A 23473-nucleotide genomic window follows, 5' to 3' on the forward strand; every position below is an offset into this window, starting at 1 on the left:
AAAAAAAAAGGAGAGAAGTGAATGAATGAGTAAAGGAGTGTAAATTTTCACATTTTAGGGTGTGTATGTAGGATTTCTCATTTTAGGGGTGTATGTATGTAGGAATTCGCATTTTAGGGGTGTGTTTGTGTAGGAATTCGCATTTTAGGCTGTGTGTATGTAGGATTTCGCATTTTAGGCTGTGTGTATGTAGGATTTCGCATTTTAGGCTGTGTGTGTGTAGGATTTCGCATTGTAGCGTATGTGTGCAGGATTTCGCATTTTAGAGGTGAGTGTACGATTTCACACTTAAGATTACAGTTTTAGGGTATAAGGACAATGATGTGGCCTGGTATTTAGTCTTTTTAAGGGTATGAGAATAGCCATATGGTCTGGTGTTTATCTGTTTTGAGGTATAAGAACAACAATATAGTCTGGTGTTTAAAGTAATGAAGGGTATTTTCAGAGGAAAATCTCCTCGCAGACAAAAGAATCAACCATTGCTTTAGAAGGGGCGTCGAGCGCTCCTTAGGGAGGGTGAAAACTCCTCGAATGTCGGTCAAGCGACAAGGATAAAAATCTAACAAGGATGCACCCGCAGGGTTCACGCAAAAAAAGGAAGAAAGGAGATGGTGAAGGATGAAGGGGAAAATGGGAAAGATGTAAGGAAGAAAAAAGGAAAAACGAAAAAAGTAAAAGAGAAAAAAAAGAGCAGAAAGGAGGAAGGAAAAGAATAATAGAAGAAAAAAAAAAAGAAATAAAAGAAAGAAATGCCACAGCATACCATATAGCATAAGGCAAGGCGACGCAAAGCAAAACAGCATAGGGTGCAGAATTAACATAATCGTTTAGAAAGAGAATAAATAAATGAATAAATAAAAAAAAAAAAAAAAAATATAATAATTTCGCAACTTCTGCTACTCCCCCCCTTATCTTCTAAACTCTTCTACTTGTTACAGTTTTTTTTTTTTTTTTTTTTTCCTTTTCGCGCTTCGGTTGGAGTTTCTCCTTCCTCTAAAATTTGGAAGAACAAAGAATTCAAAGGTTTATCACCGTCCCTCTTAAACGGGGATAAAAAAGGAGGGGAGAAAGGCTACGAACATTGCCTGGGAAGGCGTTCCTACATCACGGAGAACGTGTTGCGCAGCCTATTGGTAGATTACCGGCAGTCCACTAACAACGCCGCAAACAAATCCGCTAAGAAGCTCTTCATAGCTTCCGTGGAGGGGACTTTCCTTGCGCAAAGCCGGGGAGCGGAACCGTCCACTGGATTGTCTGCACGCGCGGTGAGAACCATAGCCGAAAAATCCGGCTGGAATAACTACTACATCTCCAACACAATGAAATCAACAGAAGCGAGTAATAGTAACAACAATCTGTTCTTCCTTGCGGTGAGCAAAAACAAAGCAACAATTTATGAATACGATGTTCGCTTCAGCGGCCGCATAGTTGATGATATAGAAGAGCAGATCAAGCGAAGCGAAGAAAATGGTGTGCCACTGCCCAGCGAAAGTGCCAAACGCGAATGCGTTAAAGGTGAATGCACAGATGGGAAGCAAACAACCAAAAACAATGGAACGGTACAACCCCCAACACAAGTAAAAAAAACGGGAAACAACAAATTCAACAATGATTTTGTAATTAATCGAGGTATTCGCATTTATAAAGAATTTGATGATGTGGAAGTCGCCACTTGCACAAATGATTATAAAAAAATTATTCTGGTGAAGAAGTCCAACTTGAACGTGGCAGAAATGATCGACCTACTACACGGGGATGATGACACGAATAGGGGAGAGGCATCCTCCTCATTCCAAATCAGGGCAAAGACGCCCATAAAGGCAATTTGTAGCAGCCCCAAGGATAGCCACCTGGTGTTGTACTGCCAATATAAACCGGAGGTATCACCACATAATTTGTTCGTGTATAGAATTGGCAAAGCAGCTGGAAAGAAGAATAAAAAAAAGAAATGTGATGGGGCCGTCGGGGATGGTAGCCACTGCGCGGATGAAAAAACACCCAATGAAAAGTACAGCAAATTCCCCAAAAAAACGCCGAACACAGATGGGAAGCAAATGTCCGTGCATGGCAACAACACAGAGGATAACAGCAACAATGAGTATGGTGATAGTTTTCAGCGGGATGATAACCCTGATGAGAAGATTCCCGTGCGTGTGGACACGCTCAAAAGTTACAGCAGCAAGATGTGGCCCTTTTACAAATGGATCGAGAGTGAATCTATTTGTGCCATTCGCATCAACAACACTATTTATGTATATAAGGAGAACAACTTTTCATCGTACGTGAGTAAACTGACCCTAGAGAATTTGGAATTTTTTGATGTGTCCCCTGAGCAAAGTAATAAAAAAGGAGGAGGAGAAGCGTTCATCGCGACGTACGAAAGGGGCAGTAAAGGTAAGCCTTCCGTTTTTAAGCTTTTCAAATCGTCTGATTTAGGTAACCATGTTTATTCGAAGAGTTTTTTCAACTCCGATGAGATGAAGCTTAAATGGAACAAAAATGCCACTGCGGTGTTGTTAAATGTACACACACAGGTGGATAAGGAGAAGCAGTATTACTATGGATTGAGCAATTTATTTTTTATCGACACGACTAAATTTAGCGAGGTGAACATAATGACCGATCGTGGACAAATCTATGACTGCATTTGGTCCTACAATCAAAATAAATTTTATGTTTGCAAAGGAGACATTCCTGCAGAAATTGTTCTGTATGACAAATGTGCTAACGTAGCGCATTCCTTTGGAAGGCATAAATTTAACACCTTAAGGTTGAATTGTTCAGAAAAGTTGCTTCTAACAGGTGGGTTTGGGAACTTAAGTGGAGACATCACTTTGTGGAACACCTCCACAAAAAAGGAAGTCACCAAAACGAAAGCATCCTGTGCAGTCCTATGTGAATTCTTTAACGATGGGAAACATTTCCTCACAGCAACTACCCACCCAAGACTTCGAGTGGATAATCATTTGAAAATATTCACCCACGATGGTTTCATCGTTAGTAGAATTAACTTTGAAGAATTATACAATGTTACTATTCTCCCTTTTAATAAGATTAATTTTTGCGAATCAGATGCCTCGTTGGGAATTTACATGGAAAATTCGAATAAGCAACTATACATCCATAAGCAGCTAGGTATCGATTCGAAGAAAACTGGCGTTTACCGTGCTCCTGGAACATCCGCCACTGCGAGCGCAATTTTAAGTGGGTTCATGAATGCTAAGAAGCCAACACAAAAACTAAGCAAACCCAAACCACCGGGTGCCAACTTCGTGCAGGAGAAGGAAAAGAAGACGACGACGTCGAAGAAGAAGAACAAAAAGAAGAAGAATACACAAACGGAGGACAGCGCCCCACCGGGGGAGGCAGAAGAGAACGCCGAGGGGGACGAACCGTAGCAATATTACCCCACCAAAATAGGGGAGAACCCTACCATGTGTATTGCAATTTGCATCTGTTAAGTAGCTTCCCACAAACAAAGGTGGGGGCGTTTCTGGAAGCCCCGGCCTCATCGCGCGGCAAAATACCCCACCGTGTAAAATATGTTCTCAAATCGTGTACCATCCTAATGCATCCCTTTTTTTCCTCTTTGGAAAAACGTAGCAAATAGAAACACCTTTTGACTTTACCTCAACGATGAAATTTTCTCCCTTCCGTCAAATCAACTAAATTGATCTTACTATTTGGGGAAGGGACGAATATATGAGAATTTGCCGCTGCATCCATCGTGTTGGTATCATTCACGTTGGGGGTCTGCTCAGAGGGGGTATAGCTATGTTTTGTAATCACCCTTAAGAGTGACCAACCTAAAATTAACGTAACGGGGAATGGATCCTCCCCAATATAAAAAAAAACTTTCACAAAATTGTGAAGGGGGCAAAACTGCCATTCGCTCATGTTCGGTCCACCCATATCCCAAACAAACCACACGTTCTGCGGCAAAAGCAGGGGGATATAGCTCCATCTCGCCGCATATTTTTTCCATTTCAATACTAATTATATGATATGAAGCTCCTTTAAAATTTGAGGTAAATATTTATATATGCGTGATTATAAAGGATGCGAAAATGAGAAAAGCGCTGTTCTTATATGTACGTGTATGGAGTGTACACATTTATGCATAAGCACACATGGACACACGCACATGTGAAGGCGCATGTGCAGATGCTTATATATAAGCGTTTTTCACACGTGCATTCGTGCACGCGTGGGGTCATATACAATTTGGATGGGAAAAAAAAAAAATAATAATAAATAAAAAAAATAAAATAATTTAATTTAGCCTTCCAGCCACAAAAGTTAAACCAGTTATGCAAAAAACCAAAAAAAAGAAAATATGCGATGAATATTTAACTGTTCTTCCTCCGGGCACAAATACGCACTGTTCCCTTCAATCGAATCGCTTCGTCGCTCTCGCAGTTGCTGCTCATGTGTGGGTGTAATTCCGGCTTCGTTTTACATTTCTACGTGCGCGCCTATATGTGCATAGGTACAAAAATGCATGCCCACGTTCCTGAGAACGTACACATACACGGCACAACACATGCGTGACGCCAAAAATTGGGCAAGGGAAAAAGGTGAGCACACTTCGTTACAACTGCAAATCCTTCCTCAGAGTTCTACCGAAGGGGAGGTATCTCAAACACACGCTGCATTTAAAATAGAGTTGTGGCGCCTCTTCTGCATGGTTAGCGAAAAAGTGGAGCAATGCGACGAAGTACGCATCTGTTTCGCTTTTCACTTCCTGCACGTAAATTGTCTTAGTTAAAATTGGGCATCTGCTCGTGTGGTGATGGCCTCTGCTTTCCCCTTTCTAGGGTTTACTAAATTCAGTATAAAAAGGTCACTCTTTGCTTTGACCTGATTCGTTTGATTAATTCTGCTGGGCCACTTTTATTTTTCTTCTCCCTTTTATAAAATTGTGCCATAGTTATGTATCCCTCTTGATGAGGAATGTTCCACGCAGTTTGCGCTAACCGCGATGCTTTGGGGAAGCCCTCTCATTGCTGCGCGCAGGCGACTCTCTGACCCTCCATCTCGGGTTGATGATCTTCGTCATCGTAGGCTTCCTGCTGTTGCTGCTTGCTCAGTCTCTGTTTCAGATATTCCTTGTCGACCGTCTGGCATGTGACAACTTCACATTCGCTATTTTCCAAATCGTATTTCTTTTCAATTTCATTTTGTTTTTTTAAAATTTTCAAAATTTCCTTCTCCTTATTTGTTATGATTAAATCCATGGGGTACTCCACCTCGAAGGTAATGTATAGGTTTCCCTTTTTAAATGGATCCTTATACGTTGGCATTCCTTCTTCCGCTATTTCCCTAATATCTCCATGTCTCACAAATCCAGAGTTTGTACAGTCGACTAAAATTTTCCTCTCATCCAAGTGCACAATCTCTGCAACAAAACCGGTTAACGATTCGTACAAGGAGATTTTATGTGAGATAAACAAATCGACTCCTTCTCTTCTGAATAGCTGATGTGGCTTCTCATTCAGTATGACCACAAGATTTCCTGTAATTACATTTGGTTTTTCGTCTGCCTCCCCATTGAATACAATTTTATGTTTATTTGGGGCTCCCTTTGGAATATACACTTCGATAATTTTTCTTGTCTTTAAAACGCATCCTCCTTTACAATTTGCACACTTATCCTTTTCGTTAAATATTTTTCCCTTTCCTCTACATCCATTGCAGGTTACTTCCGTCTGGTGTAATACACTGGAGTGATACCTCATGTAGGTCTTAGTTCCTCTTCCGTTGCATTGCTTGCAGTCCACTTTGGCATCCTTTGGTCCACCATGACCTTCACAATTGGCACATATAACATCTTTACTTATGGCTAATTTTTTGGTCGCTCCGTTGTATAGTTGCTCCAGAGTTACCTTCACTTCGCTCACAATATCTTCTCCTCTCTTTTTCTTTCCCTTTCCTGCATTCAGTATGAAGTCAAACAGATCGGTTGCTTCGGTTGGCTGTTCTCCATTTTCGAGACCTTCCTCTCCGTACTCGTCGTACAATTTCCTTTTTTCCTCATCAGACAGAACTTCGTATGCCCTCGAGATTTCTTTAAATTTCTCTGGATCTCCTCCCTTATCTGGGTGATGTATTATGGCTAATTTTCTGTACGCTTTTTTTACTTCATCTGTGGTGCAGTTTTTTTTTAAATTCAAAACTTCGTAATATTTTGAATTGTTCACCTGAACGGAGGGGCGAAAATAATAAAAAAAAAAGCAATTTTGTATGAACTGTTCAGGCGTTTTATTTTATTTTATTTTTTTTTTTTTTTTCAGCTAGCTATTCCTTCGTTCCACTGCAGTGCGGTGTTTTCCATTCGTTGTGTGCACAAAAAAAAGGGAGCTCGTTCTTAAATGCGGAAAAGAACAAATCGGCAGCGCAGCAATGTGGCAGATCCGTGTTGGCATAGGCACATTTAACTTTTCCACATGCACAGTCTTAAGGGCGAGCTCGCCACACAACGTGTTGTTTCCCCCTCTGTTCGTGCACAGCATGGCACATGTTAGCGAAACTTGTGCGCGCGGGCTGCGGCGCAGCTGGACGTGTGGTTACATGTCTGTACATGTTTTCATATACGAAGGGGTGTGGGTAACTTGGTAAAAGGAAACATGTTTCCAAGTATGTACAAAGGCGTGCTTCCATATCCCCCACTGGGCGCCTTCACAGCTCCTCTCTGCCACTCATTCCGCTCTTGCTTACTTCTCTTTTCCTACGGGTTTGTTGCCCGCCCATAGAATCAAAGGGGAAACCAGAAGAGAAAAACATTTTTCACTTTCTTAAATGTAGGGGATGTGAACTGTAGTTTTTGTAAAATTATCAGCTTTGGGAAACTCTACAAATGATAACTCTCTGAGTTATGTGGCACTCAATTCGTATGGCCGTATTTTTCAGGAGAAGATGTTAACGCAATTTTTTTTTTTTTTTTTCGTAGGATGCATGGATGTACGTTTTTCTTCTTCTTCCTTCTTTTAAGGGTTTCTTTTTGGTCGCGCGTTTTTTTCTCCTTTTTTTTTAATTTAGCTCTGCTCACATATGGTACGTGTTCGCGTTTGTGTTCGTATACAAATAAGCATGTAACGCATGTACACTTGAAATGTATGTATGTACCCTTATGTATTTATGTTCGTTCACGTAAGCTTATGTATGTGCTATTTACGCATGTGGAGGGGTTCCCTTGCTAATAATAACATTGTACGTATGTATATATATGCACGTGCTACATATGCGTAATATGCTAAATGATGTGGGCGCTGGTAGGCTGGCATCAACAATGGCTTATGCAGTATACGTGAACATTTTTACTCTTTAATTTTTTCCCCTCCTTTGGTTTTTCCTTTTCTTGCTTTAATTATTTATTTTTTTATTTTTTTTTATTTTTTTTTCTTACCATTTAAGGTTCATGGCTATTTCGAAAAAAGTGCATGTTGCAGCTGCATCGGTGGCCATTTATTTTTTTTTTTAAAAGCCCCTCTCCCCCCCTGGCGTTTTCGCCCATGTAGTAGTAGCATTTAGTAGTAAGTAGTAGGCTTGTTATAAATGGCAAGAGACGTTTGCACGTGCATAGAAACACAGAAATAAAGTAAAGTATGCCCGCGGCGGGGTGGATAGGTTGACGAAGGAACATTAGTGGATATATATGTACCATTCCATACACTTATGTATGCTTCAACTAGGAAAAACACATGGGCTTATTTATTTTTTTTTTTTTTTTTTGGCCACTTCATATTATGCTACATATTTATAGCGCCCCTTATGCTGATGCAACTCTGTAAGTATGTATATGTACATTTCGAATGCGTGTATTATGTAAAAGTCACGGTGGATTCTTTTAAAAGCGCTGAGGAAGGAAGCTACGCGTGGACCTTCATTCTTTTGACGACAACTTGTGTGCATAAAGCAGGCACAATAGCAAGAGCCACGCAATCAAATGGGCAAATATGAATACATATGTATTCATCTCGTGTATGTGTTAATAGCGCGCTCGCGTGCCTGTATATGAGCGCATGGTTAATTGCCCTTGTACCAACTTCTTTTATTTTTCTGTTCGCCACTTCGTACGCTGGAAAAAAAAATTTGCAGTTGCATGGGCCCGCCCCCTTGTGATCAAGTCCCAATTGGGGAGTTTTGTATGTCACTGAAAAAAGCACCCCTTTGATGGAAATAGACCTCTTTTTCCGTGTCACCAGGCAACATATGCTGCGTCGTCCGTGGTCATGTTTGCCACCACGTTAGCAGCTTTGTTCACACCATATGTTCTCTGAGGCATGCGAAAGGTTACCTTCCTTCAGCACTTTTCCGATCAAAAAGTTCCAATTTTTCTGTATTAAGCGGCACTACTGCACGTACGTATGCACAACTTGTGTATGATAAAAAAAAAAAAAAGAAAAAAAAAGGTTTAGCGAAAGGGAAGGTAGTCACATATGTGTGCATTTCTTTTACTCGAAAAAGAAACGAATGGTAAAAGTAGCACCCCGGGTGTAGGCACGCGTATCCCCGTACTTTGTTCATCACAAGTGGTGACTTCCTACTTATCGGGGGTGCATTCCATGGGTTACACCCTTGTGAAGGGTACACAAGAGACGGATAGGGGCATACCTCCATACGTATAGTTAAATACAAAGTGGCGAGGGCACCAAGTGGGAACCGCTTTGGAGTAACGTCCAAATTTGTTCAGTGCACTTAAACGACTCTCTTTTACACACCTGTTCTGTTCCGCAACCACCCCCATAAGTGGATGGCACATTTCGACTGTGCTCCTGGTCGAAAAAAGAAAAATTCTACTCATTACCGTGTTCTTCCCAAATGAACAGACATATAGATGATGTCCATTCAACCTCCCTATCCGAGTTGTACACCACGTTGGTAAAAAAAAAGTGGTGAATTTTTTCTTTTTTTTATTCCAACCTCTTATCATTCACGTAACAAAATTGAATAAGCGGACATGGGTACCGTCCAACTTTTGTGCTTTATAAATGCCACCTTACACATTTGCTCAATTCTATACGCAATAAAAGTTGGTCAGTTAAAGGGGGAAGGCAGACGGACCATGCGGAAGGCGCTCCGCTTGAGTGGAAAACCTCTCAGCTATTTCTCCATAGAATAACCATCATGCTGAGATTTAATCCGTCGTGCATTTTTCCCTAATTTGGAAGGTGCATGTGTTCTTATACGTGTCTCCAACAATAGGGCACACGCAGAAGTGATACAGTGGCGCAGGTTAGCTCTTTTACCAACTGCGAAGCAGCCAATTTGCGGAATGGAAAAGGCTAATTCTGGTGTGCTGGCATTTCGTTAGGCTGCCTTGTAGTGACGCTATTATTAGAGGCGTCGCCGTCTTGATAATTTAGCCTAACTTGTTCAGGCGAAAAAGAAAACTATTTTTAAAAGTGTTCAAAAAGTGATTACATACAGGTTAACAGATTGTGTGTGTAAGTAAGGAATCCTCGGCCCCCCTCTGTCAATCGCTGTGACTATTTTTTTTTTTTTCCCTCCCCAGAAATGCGCCAAATTGTTTCCATAACGAGTGGGGGGAAGGAAAAAAAATTAGATCGCTGAAGTGTACGGATGGGGCAGCGTGAGGAGGGCCCACATTAATAAACTCTCCACCCATGGTGCAGTTAAGGCATAGTGTGAAAAAAAATGCACCCTGGGGAGAAGCCCGCCTGATGGATTACACGCTCAGGGAGGCAAGAATAAGTTAGAATTTCTTTTTTTTTTCACTTTTGCAAATTTATGTTGAAAAGGGCACACAAGTTGCGTGCCAACGGAGTCGTTGTTTTTTGTTCACGCGAAGGAGAGATGCTTCCCGATTAGCCGCCCTTCGTTCTGCCCTTCGTTAGGTTATCCCCATATAGTAAGGGCAGAGGGGGCTGCACTGTTTTTGTGTCCAGGAAGGGAAACATCGCGCCTGAACATTGCGTAGCAAATATAAACAACATAGAGGGAAGAAAGAAGCCCGGTTGGGGTGATACATAATCACAGGGACACACTTGGAAAGAGCCCCCTCGAAGGAGTGTCACCATAATATTTTTGCTACACACAATCCGTTATCGCAAAATGGAGAAAGGGAAAAACGCAGTGGAACTAGAACTTAACAGAGCCCCCCAAGAAGTCAGTCTGAGCGCATTCAGCATTCTGTTCAGCGAAATCGTGCAGTATTGTTTATGGAAGAGTAAGCGGGGCTATCGAATTGAAGACTCCCTACATGAGATGGGCTTAAGAGTTGGTTATAAGCTAAACGAATACCTACCATATAAGAATAAAACGAAGAGGTGTGTAAGCATTATAAGCATTCTAACCTTCCTGTCTAAGCACTTGTGGAAGTACCTATTTCAACATTCCTCAGATTTGCTGAAATCTCAAGATAGCATTTATGAGTACATGCTTTGTGACAAAAATATTTTACTAAATAGATTTATTAGCGTGCCCAAGGATTATGGAAATATAAACTGCGCTTCCTTCGCAGCTGGCATCGTGGAGGGGATGCTCTGCAGTTCGGAGTTCCAAGCAGAGGTGACGGCACACACGGTGTATGAGGATGACAAGAATTTTAACACCACCATTTTTATCAAGTTCTATCCGGAGGTTGTGGACAGGGAGAAGAGTCACTAATGTGACAGGGGGAGGAGTTTACATAAAAAAAAAAACTTATTTTTTATTTTGTTAAGGGGCTCCCATATCACCTTCTCCACTTCGCTACATTTGCTTTGCTTTGCTTTTTTTTTTTTTTTTTTTGATGAAATTTCCAAATGGGTATTTTCATACCAGCGGAAATTCACTCCAGCCGCTCTGAGTAAATTCTCGGCGCGCAGCGTTGTACCCGCATGGTTAGCGATGTTACCCAGTGTAACTTCCCCCCCCTTTTGTGACACCCATTTACACAAGTAGCAGCAGAACATAACCTACATAGGAGTACCCACCCGAGGGACAACCCCTTTTCCTTTCCATGCACAAAAACTTGTATACCCAGTTTTGGGAAACAAACTCCCTTTCACGAGGAGAACACATGATTCTGTCTTTTATTCTGCGTGGTTAAAAAACTTTTCGATTCGTTCCCTATATGTGTATGAACATTCCCGCTGTTGGGGAATAAATCGGGGAGAGCGAGCGAAGGGGTGAAGCCCTGTTGGGGGGACGTACACACGGGGTGGTTCCAAAAATTTACACCCACCTGGAAAAAAGGAAAAAAAAAAAAACCCATAATTTCCCCCTCTCCTTTTTGCGAAAATCTTATTTTCCACTCGTTACACAATTTTCTCTTTTCCAAAACGAATGAAAAAATTATGCCACTTCACAGTTAGCCCGTGCGCACTGCTCTGGTACATTTCCCCATAGAATAATTCGCTAAGGATGAAATTCTTCCACCCCGGCCTAACTTTGGAATTTTCCATTTGCCTTAACATGTATCTTACTTCCGCCACCAAACTGAGGGTAAAGGATGCATAATTAAAAAAAAAAAAAAATCACATACGTATGAAAATAAATACGAGCACACATACTTATGTGCGTATATGTATGCCTAATGCAGCTTCGGCGGGCTCCGGAGAGGACCCGCCAGGTTGCCGAGGCTGGTTTAAATTAGATCAGCTCCCGTTTCCGGAAATGGATATTCCGCAACTGTTAATTTGCGTGCATGGTGCATTATAAAGCTATGAGTCTTTCGCCGGGGATGCACCTGCTCGTTAGGCAATTCATATCCGCTTATATCTGGGCATTCTCCTCACCATTGGTAAAAAAAAAAAAAAAAAAAAAAGAGAAAGGAATGAGAAAAAAAAAAAACCTACGGAGAAAATTCCCATACAGCGTATATTGCCAAATGGACCCATTTTTCTCTTTCACGTAAAAATTATGAGCACCAAAATAAATCATCGGATAAATTTTCCTTTTCCTGTTCGTTTTACTTAAGACGAAGTGACCCCCCTTACCCCCAAGTGGGCTCTCTCATGAGCTAATCGCGCAAGTGGGCATAACCATCTGCTCAGTTTTGTGCTGCCATTTAAGGGAGATTGCGTGTTTTCCATTTTGCATACTCTTTTCAATTTTGTATACCTTTTCTTTTTTCCGCCGGCCATTCGGTACACAGTGCACTTTTTTTTTCTCTCCTTCTGGGAGGCAAAACGGAGAATGCCTCTTGCACACGCATTGTGCACGTTGGCATACACATGAGAGTTAAGAAGGGCTGCTCCACCCATTCGGAGGAGAAGTTCAGATCAGTACACGTGCTGAGGTGTGTCACCACGAACTTGTTCGTTACGCATAGCTGGTTTTTGCTTCTTTCCCCTCTCAACAGTGTTTGCGCTTGCGAAGCTGTATTTTCCGCCCCGCCACTTTCTTCTATCACCTTTACACTGTCACACCTGGTGATTTCCAAAGCTGCTCGCTTTGGAGGTGACATCGTACTGTCCCACTTTTTCTGCTGCCCCCCCCCGTGCGTAAAATGTTTCTAAGCAAGCGCAGCAATAAACTGGCAGCGCTGCGGAACTACTACAGCGTGTGGGTGGGGTACAACCAAAATGTGCAGCAGGTAGGGAACTTCAAGAACAGCCTAAATTACCTGTTCAAGCCGAAGAGTATCGGTGTGATCGGAGCGACGGAGAGGGCCGGCTCTGTGGGAAACTCCATCGTAAAGAATCTGATGCAGGGAGAAGAAACTTACAAGTTATACTTTGTTAACAGTAAGGGAAGCAAGGTGTACAACCGAGATAGTTACAAAACGATTGGAGATGTTCCGGAGGAAAATATCGACTTGGCAGTCATAGCCGTTCCAAGGAACCACGTCCTAGGTGTTATGAAAGATTTGAATAGTAAAAATGTAAAAGGGGTAGTAATCGTAACTGCTGGGTTTAAGGAAACGGGTTCAGAAGGAATAAAGCTAGAACAGCAAATCATAGATGTAGCAAAAAATAATGGGATCAGAATTATAGGCCCAAACTGTTTAGGTATTATCCACTCGTATCACAATATGAATGCTTCCTTTGCTGACAATAAAATATTAAAAGGGAATTTTTCACTATTATCCCAAAGTGGTGCAATCTGTTCAGCTGCTTTAGATCTATCTCTACAACATAATATCGGATTTTCGCACTTCATTTCGGTGGGTTCTATGTGCGACGTGCAGTTTTACGAACTAGTGGAGTACCTCTTTTATGATGAGAATACGAAGTATATCCTGCTCTATGTAGAATCCATCGGAGACATGAATAAATTTATGGCTGTCTGTAAGAAGGTCTGTTTGTACAAACCCATTATCCTCTTAAAGAGCGGAAAAACAGCCAAAGCGGCAGAAGCAGCAATTTCACACACCGGTTCTATGGTCGGAAATTACGAAATATTCTACGCATCTATGAAAAAATTAGGGGTTCTGGTTGTAGATAATTTTGAAGAACTTTTTAACATGTGTAAAATACTTAACCTTTCCAATTATCCAGAGACAAATGAAGTTTGCGTAGTGACCAATGCAGGAGGTCCAGGGGTTCTTCTCGTAGATAACATAACAAAGAATGATGGAAATTTATCCAAACTGAATGACGATTTGAAGAAAAAGCTAGATGCATTTTTACCCCCTTCATGGAGTAAAGCCAACCCAGTGGATATCCTTGGAGATGCTTCCCCAGTGTTGTATAAAAAAACAATCGAAGCGCTACTAAAGGATGAACAGTTTAAAAATATCATAATTTTGTTGTCTCCTCAAAGTGTTACTGAACCCATGAATACTGCAAAGGAAATCATCAGCGTGAAGGATGATATGGCCAACAAGGGAAAACTCCTCCTCTGCAACTACCTTGGGGGAGTATCCCTGGAAGAATCCACCAACTTTCTAAATCAGAACAACATACCCACATTTATTCATCCGGAACATTCGGCACAGAATTTGCTGAAGCTGTATAAAAATATCATCCACATTCAGAACCTGTATGAGGAAATCCCCGCCTTCTTGGCAGATGCAGAACAGAACCATTACGTCAATGGGATCATTTATAAACACCACTTCGGGGAAACAATGAAGATGGGTTCCTCACAAGTGGGAGAGAAAGAATCAACCATTAAGCAGCAAAGCGGCAGTGGTACCCCAGAGGAAATAATCCAAAACGCGCTGAAAAATAAAAACTACATTTTAAACGAATTTGACTCGAAAAAAATTCTCCAAAGTTATGGAATACCAACGGTTCAAACGGAAGTTTTCTACACCTTAGAAGAAGTACAAAATAATGCTGCCAAGGTAATCTTCCCCTGTGCGATGAAAATTTACTCAGACACGATTACACATAAGAAGGACATCGGGGGAGTCATCCTTAACATAAAGAATAAGGAAGAACTGATTCAGTCGTATAAAACAATTCACGAGAACGTAAAAAAACACAACTTAGAAAGTGAATTCAAAGGAGTTACCATCCAGACTATGATAAACACCAACGATGGAATTGAATTAATTTTAGGATACTATTTTGATCAGAACTTTGGACCTGTTTTAATGTTCGGCTCTGGTGGATCCTACGTAGAAATATTCAAAGACAATGTTCTGTTGATTCCGCCGCTGAGTTATTCCTACACTCATCACATGATGAAGGAGACAAAAATTTATCATGCCTTGTTGGGAAAATCTTCCAGGTTTAAAAAATGTGATATGCCAGTGCTCATAAACAAGATTATCAACTTTTCTGACCTCATTTTAGATCTCCTTCCTTACATAAACGAATGTGATATTAATCCTTTATTCGTTTCCGGAAGTGACATTGTTGCATTGGACGCTAGATTCACTCTCCGTAAAAATGTAAACGCGGAAACGTTCCACTCTGCCAAGGAGAACTCCCTATACAGCAACTTTGCGAAGAAGTACCCAGTCGACATGGTCTTCTTCGACGGGGATGCCTCCGGGCAAAAGAACCAAAACGGCGAAGCTACCCCACCAGTGAACGCATCCAATCAGTTCGCTTCCATCACCAGGAGCATCCACCCCTACGATGTCAAACTTATGCACGCCTTTCTTCAGAACAATGCGAAAGAGTTACACCAGAGTACCTTTTTCTTCACCACGGAGGACAGCATCAAAACGAAGCTGTTCGCCTTCGAGCTGTGCAATGCGGACTACGACCTTTACAACGTTATTCTCCACATGCAAAACAACAAAGTTACTGGTTTGGTAAAAACAGAAAAGAGACAAGACGCCAACCACTGCTATACTTATGCGACCGATGTAACTACTTTTACGCACCTCATTCAGAAGCTACATGCTTTTTCGAACAAGCAAAATTGCACCTCCAACTTTGTCTACCTGAAGAAAGACTCCCCCTTTGCAGAGCAACTCAAGTCCATGTCCTACACGATGGACTACGAGCAGGGGGATATAGTCTGTTACGTCGGCGCTACAAAAACGGGCGTCTAATGCGAAAGCGTAATTACACCGTTAAGTGGCTACACAATTACGCACCTATGTAGCACGTAAAACCGCGTCAGCGCATGTTCGTTCCTGCATTTGGGACACACACCCCATCCCTAGCCAACAAAAAAGACACAGAATAGTGTAAGTGGGACACGTCCTCCTTGTCAAAAAAACTGCACACATTTTCAACTTTACCCATTTTAAAGTAAAAAAGTTACGCAAACTGTTCCCTGTTGGGGGGTTATAACAGGATGTTCGCCCCCACGCTTGCTAAGTTACATTAAATTATGTCCATTTGGCTAATCGGACTCACTTTGGATGGTTCCATCCATCTGGCCGTGGAAAAAAAATGCGCAGGGGGAACCAAATCGATGTAACAAAAAAAAGTACATGCCAAAAAGTGACCCCTATATGACGAAGCCCAACTTGGGTCATCCCGTTCTGGGTTCAGGGGCTGCGTGATTGTGTTGGTACTTCCCCCTATGGTGGTTACCCATTCGATGTGAATCAACTGTCAGTTGCTCCCCCAGGGTAGACCATTTGCACAGTGTGGGCCCCCCCGTATTGCTTGTGCAAAATATTCGCGCGTAATTTCACGCTAAGCAGCAACTCATCATAGCTGCTTACATCGGAGGAAAAAAAATCATTCCGGTTGAGGTAAAAATGAATCCTATGGTTAGTCTTCTCCTGCAAGTAAGACGAACTACCACATCTGATGATTTTTAAATTTTCAAAATTTAAATTATCATAAGAGGATGGTAAAAGGGACAGACACTCACTGTGCAACAGCTCATCGTGTAACTTCACCAACTTGGGATTTTTTTCAACAGCCTTTTGGTGATATAAAAAACAGTCATACAATATTTTCATCTCGTTGATGGTGGCATTTTTATACACATACTGAAGGGATAGGAAAATATCCTGTGCAATTTGTTCCAGCTCAGCTGAGTGTGCGCCTTTATTTATCTCTTCCCCCTCCATGGCCAGGAGTGTGCACACATAGAGAAGCTTAATTAAACACGATGTATCATACAAATGTAGGTAATCCAGGACGCACACGTTTAGCAGATGCTTGAGTGTACTTTTCTCCCCATAATTTAGCAGCGTCAGTAGGAGCAGGTGGAAGGGCAAGAAGTGAAGAATGTACGGGTTGTAAGTATTACGTGGGGTGTACTTCCTTTGTGCGTTTTCACCACCGCACTTCTCCCCCTGTGGAACGACATACAAATTTTTCTCCTCCAAGGATGATTGTTCATTTTTGCTGTTCACGAAATTTTCTATATTGATGATGACCAAATCGAATAATCCTTCATGTCTTACTTTGGATGACAATAATAGGAGGAGCACATAGGAGATATTCTCTGGGGGCAACAATTTGATGTGATTAATTTTTTTCTCAAACTGGTCATGTATATATGTGTTCTCCTTTAACCCTAGCCTTTTATATGCACTTAGAAATTTTACAAAATCTTTGAAGGTGCAACTGCTTCCATTGGTGTGCAATTGCTTCACCTTCCTGTTTACCAAATCGATCAGTACCTCCTGCGGGTTATCCAACCTGCTGCATGCCTCAAGTATCGTGAACCCATCTTTATCGTAATAATCGTAGTTGGTTAAAATTCTGTTTATAATATTGGCACAGGTATCTGCATCTACGTACAGATAGGACACATTTTTAACTATAGACACCAACTCATTTTTGTAATCATTTATGTTGCTATTCAGTTGACACATAAGTGGTGATTTGACAACAGGGTGGTGCAGATTTAATTGCTTGTAAATGTTGATCATTATTTTTACCCTTAGACAAGACCTAATGTTAACTAGGTCGTTTACTCTGTTGCAGACAACTCCAAGTAAGGTTTCATTTGAGTATTTTAACTTTGCGTAAATTTCTAATATTTTAACCAACTGAGGGGGGAAGAAGTCTTCACAAAAATCGTACACATGGTTGGTGATCGTCTTCACCACTTCCGCATCGCATCTCCTCTCCCTATTTATGTTACTTAATAGTTTTATCACCTGTTCCGGGGTTTTGCTTCCTATGTTGAGAAGGTGATCATACTGCCTGTATACGTCACTCTCCCTGTGTGTGTGTTGCAGATTCACGGCGTGCCGCTGGTGTGCGTCCCCCTTGCTGCACGAGCTCAAGCTACGCGAGTTGGGGAACTGCCCTCTTCGGATTTTCAGGCTCCTCCCCACTCTGCCCGGAAGGGTGGCCATCGGGGTGGAGAAGCGACACAGAAGGGGCAATATAGCGTTGTTGCGATATAGAGAAGTACGCTTGTAACAGCGTTAACTACCCTTCGGAGGGTCCCTCGCAACGGAAAGGAAGAATGCGCCGTAGGATTAGCGCTATACCCACTGTTCACCTCTTTGTGCTAACCCCAGATCATACTTATTACCCCGTGGCTCCTTTAAAAACCCCACGTGTTAGCACCACGGGGGATAATTTCGTATGACCAAATGAGAACACCATATCATTATATTTAAATAATCGAAGGAGAAAAATTGCACAGCGTACACGCATGCTAATTTGCCACTTTAACCGTTTCGTGACTTCTATGCTGGCGGTCCTGCTCTACCGCCTTTTCCTCCCCTTACCCAATAATGCACATATTTCCGTATGCACCAGGGGCGAGCTCGCGTGAGAAACCCCCCCGACTTGTTATTTTCTTATACATTCATATAATGCATTCCATGTGAAATTTTGATAATCCCTTTCGCCCTGCAAAACGGCGTGAATGCCAATGTACCTCAGTGTGTAGTGAAGTTTTTTTGTCATCCTTGGATCTTCAGTGTGGACGCAGCTTTACTCAGCTAGCTATTTTTGTGGGATTTTTTTTTTTTTTTTTTTTTTTTTTTTGTGCAGGTAAAAATGGCACACGTGTGTAAATTATAGAAATGGCGAATTAGCTATTCATAACCTCCTTCCACGGCTAGCCCGCAACTGACCCAAGGGCGTACACCACCGGGTGGAAAACAATAACACCGTTAATCCACTAATTATAATTTGTTGAGGTTGTTGAAAAAGTTCCACTCGTTTTCGTAAAATGCACACAAACATACGATGACAACATGTGCACGGGAGAAAAAACAGGTGAGGAAGAGAAGCCACCCCGCGATGTTGCAAAGTAAGCGCAGTGACGAGGGGCCACTCTGTGTACTTCTTCCCACCATTTTTTCTACACTCGACATGCACCATTTTAGGCGCACTGACGATCTGTTGAAGGGTAAGGTGGCTGACATGCGCACACATGCGCGTGAGGACGTATGCACATTCGAGCACACAACAAATCTTCAAATTACATTAAAACGAATGGGGCTGAACAGTGCGGCAGAAACAACACAAGGGAAATCCCTTCGCCGCGCATTTGTCGAATCGGCGCGACAGCATAAAAGTGAAAAGCAGTGACGAATACGAGACACAGAAAAAAAGGCAAATGAGAGGTGTGGCTGCAAAATTATGCAAACATGCCACGGGCAGAATGGCAAAATATGCCAATGTAAGGGGGCATTGCCAAGGGGAAGCAGCTAAAAGTGCAAACACATCAGGCCACACCGGTTACGTAATTGATGTAATCGAACCACGTGGCCAGGGTGAAGAGCGAACTGCCCGTGACGTACATGTAACAAGCTGAATTGTACCAAGTGGGGTAAAAAAAAAGAATGCTGGCAATCGTAAACAAAAGTCCCCCAATTAAGTTGGACACATAAACAATGAAAACCTTATAATCCACGCTTTTTATCTTGCCAAAATCTATAGCAATAATAAAAAAGGCGGCTCCAATGAGGAAGAAAATACTACCTACAACGAAGGTCATAATTGCAAAAAAGTCTTCCTTAAAACAGCAATAAATTGAGCCTATTATAAAAATAACACACCCAATTACGTAACACATATAGCCAATGTATTCATTTTTCTTTTCCCAGCCAACGTTCATCGCACCGATTACATTGCTATAAACACACATGACACATGCTATGGCAAAAATGATACAGCCAGCTACGTATAACTTGGGGTAAAGAAAAAATGTGCTGCCTATTATAAATAAAATCATACTCACAAAATTGGTATGAAATTCCCATGGGCAGTTTAAAATGTCTGTAATTTTTACATTATTTTTTGCATTTTTCTGATTGTCTTTGTCTGGTGCCATTTTTCCCGTTCCAAGAAATGAGCTTTCGTTGTCTGTAAAAAAGCCATAAGACTTTATTTTATTTTTTTTTCCATAATTAAATTCCTTCTTTCCAATGTTCCCTTCTTCAATGTCCATCGTCCTCGATTCCGTGGTGGAATTACCATCATATTCTTCTGTATGACTCGTTATACTTTTCAATTCATACATATCTGCTTGTGCCATCGATTTATGTGTTTTTCTTTTTTTTTTTTAAATTTTCTCGATTTTGTTTTTTCACCTTGAAATAAATGGAGCGCATTTTTCCCCGGTCCAGGGTCTTTCGTTCTTTGCCGCGGGCTCCTGTTGTGCGTACTTACACCTGCTGGGGGAAGGGCGTGCATATGAAGTGAGCAGCACACGTGTGCATATCTACACGTAGACGTTTAACGTATGTACAACCGCCTTCGCCTTCACGCACACGAAAATAGCTGTTCGATGAACACGCGCGGCGGAGGGGAACTTACTGTTGTGGTGTTTTTGCTTCTCTCCTGTGCGTTTCTCCTTTTATTTTTTTCCTTTTTTCCTCCTTTTATTTCTCCTTTTTTTATGTTTTAATGCGTCCAACCGGATGCAAAATGTTTATACATATATACTCGTTTGGGGGGATGCCTGCTTGTTCCCGATGAAGTCTCTCGGAATTGTTTATATTATTTTCTCTTTTTGCATTTTTCTGCGTGGTCGCACGATTTTTCGATTTTGGCGCAGTGCGGAACAAATCACCACAGTAATTTAATTTCCCATGTTCACACGTGTGCGTTGGAAAAGAGGTGCCGTGGGGGGCGCGCCGAGGAAAATTCGACGCGGAACGGTGAAGGAAAAAGGAAAGAAATTGCTGTGCCAATCATCGCAGACAAGAACTTTAAACTGTGCAACGCGGGAACTCTCACGGAAAACAATAACCTAGGAAGGACGCCAAAACAAATCACCAAAAAAACTGCAACATGAAGGGAACGCTGCGTTTGCACCTGTTTTTCCAGCAACTCTCATTTTATACCGTTATTTTGCTTTGCAAACCGTTGCGAAGGAAATGGGCAAGTGAAAATGTTAAAATAAAATAAAATAAAACAAATCAACGTATATTGCAACGGCTGCAGGAAAAATAGGGAATTTCCCCCAGCGGTTCAGTCCCCACAAAATGGCAAAAATGTGTCGCGCTGAAATGTTCCAAAATAATTGAGATAAAAAAGTCAGAAGGATGTGATTGAACTAAAATTTATCCCATTCAGCTGCTCGACAATTGGTGCAAAATATAGCTTGACCTGTCCAGGCAGTTTTTCTTTTTTTTTTGATAAAATTGGGTTAACGCGATTTTGCGTGAAATTTCGGAAAAAACGCCCGAATGTGTACAAAACATGCGCCGATGCAAAGAAGGAAAAAAGGGCAAAAAGACAGGGCAGATTAACAACGCAGACGCTGCAAGCGCTGAAGGCACTGCAGGGCGCTGCCAAAGCTACTCATGTACGAAGAGAGAGTACAAAAATGGAGCTGCTGCACATTATGGTACATAAAATTTACAATCACTTTCATGAGACCCACGCAGGTCGAATGGTCCAGGAGGTAGCCCGAAAAAAAAACGTTCTTAACGTTGTATACTTGGCTGTGAATGTAGGCCTGTTGGGCTGCGTTAAAAATTACGATCGAAAGTAACGACTTGGATAGGTCACATTCGTATTTATTGGGTTTTTCCTCTTCCCCCTGAACGTTCATCTGAACGTTTTGGTAATTATTCTCATTGTTGCTGTTCAGATCGGATTGGTCAATCTGGCCAGGGTTACCTTCCACACAGTCATTTCGATTGATCACATTTTCCCGCCTGACTTGTTCATAACATTTTGAGTATTTTTTTTCCTTCCCACTGTTTTTTCTGCGAAAATTTCCACCGTATTGAAGATGCTCAATTGTTTTGCGACCTTCACGGCAGCCTACTTCTGAGTAGACGTTTGGCTCCATTTCGGGGTCACTTTGGCATTTCCTGTTCACCATGAGGATATTTTTTTTTCTGCAATTTTTTATTTTCCGCTTGGTTAGGCCTCCCTCGTGGAGAACATCCGTATCGCTGTGAGAGTGGAAGAGGGGGGGACTGACAGCCGTGCGTGTCTTCTGCGCTGTGTCCGGGTAGGCACAGTCACATTCACAATCGAGGTCACTATCGAAGGAGTCAGAGTCCACGCCCCCGCCCAAGGCACCCCCCTGCACCAGCGAACGTCCAAACAATCCCTTCACATCAGCTATGTGCTGTGCGTTGCCAAAGAACGAGGCAGTCAAATCACTGCTCAACCCGGCATTGCCGTAAGAGGTACCATAAATGTCCCCAACGGACATGTCGAACGTTTTTCTGTCCCCACGTTTCGCTAGCTCACAGATTCTTTCTATGGGGAAAAGCTTCCCCGTTATTAAATAGAACAAGCCGACAACACTTTTGTAAGAAATGAAACATGAGCCAACGCGCGTAACAACATTGTTTGTGTTGACCAAGTGGTAAGTGATCCCTCTCTTTACACTGACGAGGAGATAAGGATACATATCATGAGCTTCTCCTATTCGGCTCAGGAATTTTTCTCGTAGCAAATTCTTATTTTCTTCCTCCCTCTTTTTGGTACCTTCCCTATGTGTATTATCCTCCCGCACAAATTTGTACAAACTGCCCGGATAATATTTTGCCAAAAAAACAACTGCGCTGTTGATGCACTTTACTTCTTCGTGACAGGACAGGTGGTTCATTTTTTTTAACTTAAAAAATTTTCTCCTAAGGTAGGCACTCCTCTTCCCGGTGAAATTTATTACCGTGTTTGCGATTGTCTTGTGTGGACACTTGCCCAGAGCTTCATCCAAGCTGCTCACCTTTATGGTGAAGAAATAAATCTGCATAATTTGTTCATCCAGCAGTGGGTCTTTCTTGTTGTTCTTTTCCGCTTCCCCCGATTGGGCCTCCTTGAAATGATGATACGCATAGAATGGTTCCTCCATGTTGGTACTCATTTTTGATGGCACAATTTGGAGGTGTTCGTTTTTTTCTCCATCCTGACATAATACGACCAGATGCAGATGACCCACAATGAGGTGTCGTATGGTTAGCAGGTAAGCATATATATCCTTCTGCATTTGGAGGTACTCTCCATTTGGGGTGGGTGGGTCCGATTTGCATTGGGACCCTTCACCGGAGATGCAATTATGACCCGTTTTGTTAGAAATAATTGGTTCCTTCGTTCCCACCTGAGGCTGCGTGTCCTCACCCGAGTGGGAAATCTCTCGACACGCGTCTACACCAATTCCACCGTTTGTTGTCCCTTCGTGGTTATTCCTCATTTTCCCCTTCACCAGAATGCTCGTCACGCGGACGTGGTTATAGGAGCATTCAACGCCCAATGTGTTCCCCATTGTTTATGTGCAGGATTTCATCGAACCGGGGAGGGGTGAAACGGTAATAAAAATAAAATCAAAAGTTGGATGGAAAAAGTCCAAAAGGAAAAACCAAGTTGAATTATACGGGTAGGTTGCCCTGTGCCTGCGCCCCTTGTCGAGGCAAACACAATTTTCTATGATCAACCTGCAGGAGGAATCACCTTTGCGGTGTATGGAATGCGCCTTGAGGAAGCTTACACAGGGGGAACCAGCTAATGCGTGAGTGAGGACATATAATTCGAGTTGCACACAATAGGGGGGGGAGGCGCAAATTTTTTTAAATGCCTAGGGTGCACCCGCTGTAGGATGTGTAGAGGTACACTCGTCAGGTCATCCCCCCCAAACCTACATTATTTCTAACATAAATAACCACCATTTGATGTTTTCATTGACTAGCACATAACAGCTAGGAGAGTTTATCTGGCCATTCGTTCGAGTCGTCGATGGTTTGTTCACTTGGCCTCCTCAGTGGTAACCGTTCTCGCACAAAATG

General features: G+C 42.1%; 7 protein-coding genes across 7 annotated transcripts; 3 read left to right on the plus strand and 4 right to left on the minus strand.

Annotated features, from left to right (window-relative positions):
• Window positions 1-1319: 1319 nt before the first annotated feature.
• On the plus strand, window positions 1320-3398 carry PCOAH_00007550 (Uncharacterized protein; the record flags this gene model as incomplete). The annotated part of the gene is made up of 1 exon (XM_020057565.1): window positions 1320-3398. The coding sequence occupies one exon, from the start codon at window positions 1320-1322 to the stop codon at window positions 3396-3398; it is 2079 nt and encodes a 692-aa protein (XP_019913074.1).
• A 1602-nt stretch (window positions 3399-5000) lies between these two features.
• On the minus strand, window positions 5001-7178 carry PCOAH_00007560 (DNAJ protein; the record flags this gene model as incomplete). Its single annotated transcript, XM_020057566.1, has 2 exons — window positions 5001-6200; window positions 6718-7178. 2 exons carry the CDS (start codon window positions 6781-6783, stop codon window positions 5001-5003), a joined length of 1266 nt encoding a protein of 421 aa, XP_019913169.1.
• Window positions 7179-10074: 2896 nt separating this feature from the next.
• PCOAH_00007570 (41-2 protein antigen) lies at window positions 10075-10629 on the plus strand (the record flags this gene model as incomplete). Its single annotated transcript, XM_020057567.1, has 1 exon — window positions 10075-10629. The coding sequence occupies one exon, from the start codon at window positions 10075-10077 to the stop codon at window positions 10627-10629; it is 555 nt and encodes a 184-aa protein (XP_019913271.1).
• Window positions 10630-12454: 1825 nt separating this feature from the next.
• Window positions 12455-15400, plus strand: PCOAH_00007580 (Acetyl CoA synthetase; the record flags this gene model as incomplete). Its single annotated transcript, XM_020057568.1, has 1 exon — window positions 12455-15400. One exon carries the CDS (start codon window positions 12455-12457, stop codon window positions 15398-15400), a length of 2946 nt encoding a protein of 981 aa, XP_019913123.1.
• A 504-nt stretch (window positions 15401-15904) lies between these two features.
• PCOAH_00007590 (Uncharacterized protein) lies at window positions 15905-17620 on the minus strand (the record flags this gene model as incomplete). Its single annotated transcript, XM_020057569.1, has 1 exon — window positions 15905-17620. The coding sequence occupies one exon, from the start codon at window positions 17618-17620 to the stop codon at window positions 15905-15907; it is 1716 nt and encodes a 571-aa protein (XP_019913252.1).
• A 1328-nt stretch (window positions 17621-18948) lies between these two features.
• PCOAH_00007600 (Uncharacterized protein) lies at window positions 18949-19746 on the minus strand (the record flags this gene model as incomplete). The annotated part of the gene is made up of 2 exons (XM_020057570.1): window positions 18949-19205; window positions 19461-19746. The coding sequence occupies 2 exons, from the start codon at window positions 19744-19746 to the stop codon at window positions 18949-18951; spliced, it is 543 nt and encodes a 180-aa protein (XP_019913053.1).
• A 1230-nt stretch (window positions 19747-20976) lies between these two features.
• On the minus strand, window positions 20977-22956 carry PCOAH_00007610 (Uncharacterized protein; the record flags this gene model as incomplete). Its single annotated transcript, XM_020057571.1, has 1 exon — window positions 20977-22956. One exon carries the CDS (start codon window positions 22954-22956, stop codon window positions 20977-20979), a length of 1980 nt encoding a protein of 659 aa, XP_019913307.1.
• Between the last annotated feature and the right edge of the window lie 517 nt (window positions 22957-23473).

Source organism: Plasmodium coatneyi, chromosome 4, assembly GCF_001680005.1.
Source record: "Plasmodium coatneyi strain Hackeri chromosome 4, complete sequence".
Classification (NCBI taxonomy): Eukaryota; Apicomplexa; class Aconoidasida; order Haemosporida; family Plasmodiidae; genus Plasmodium; species Plasmodium coatneyi.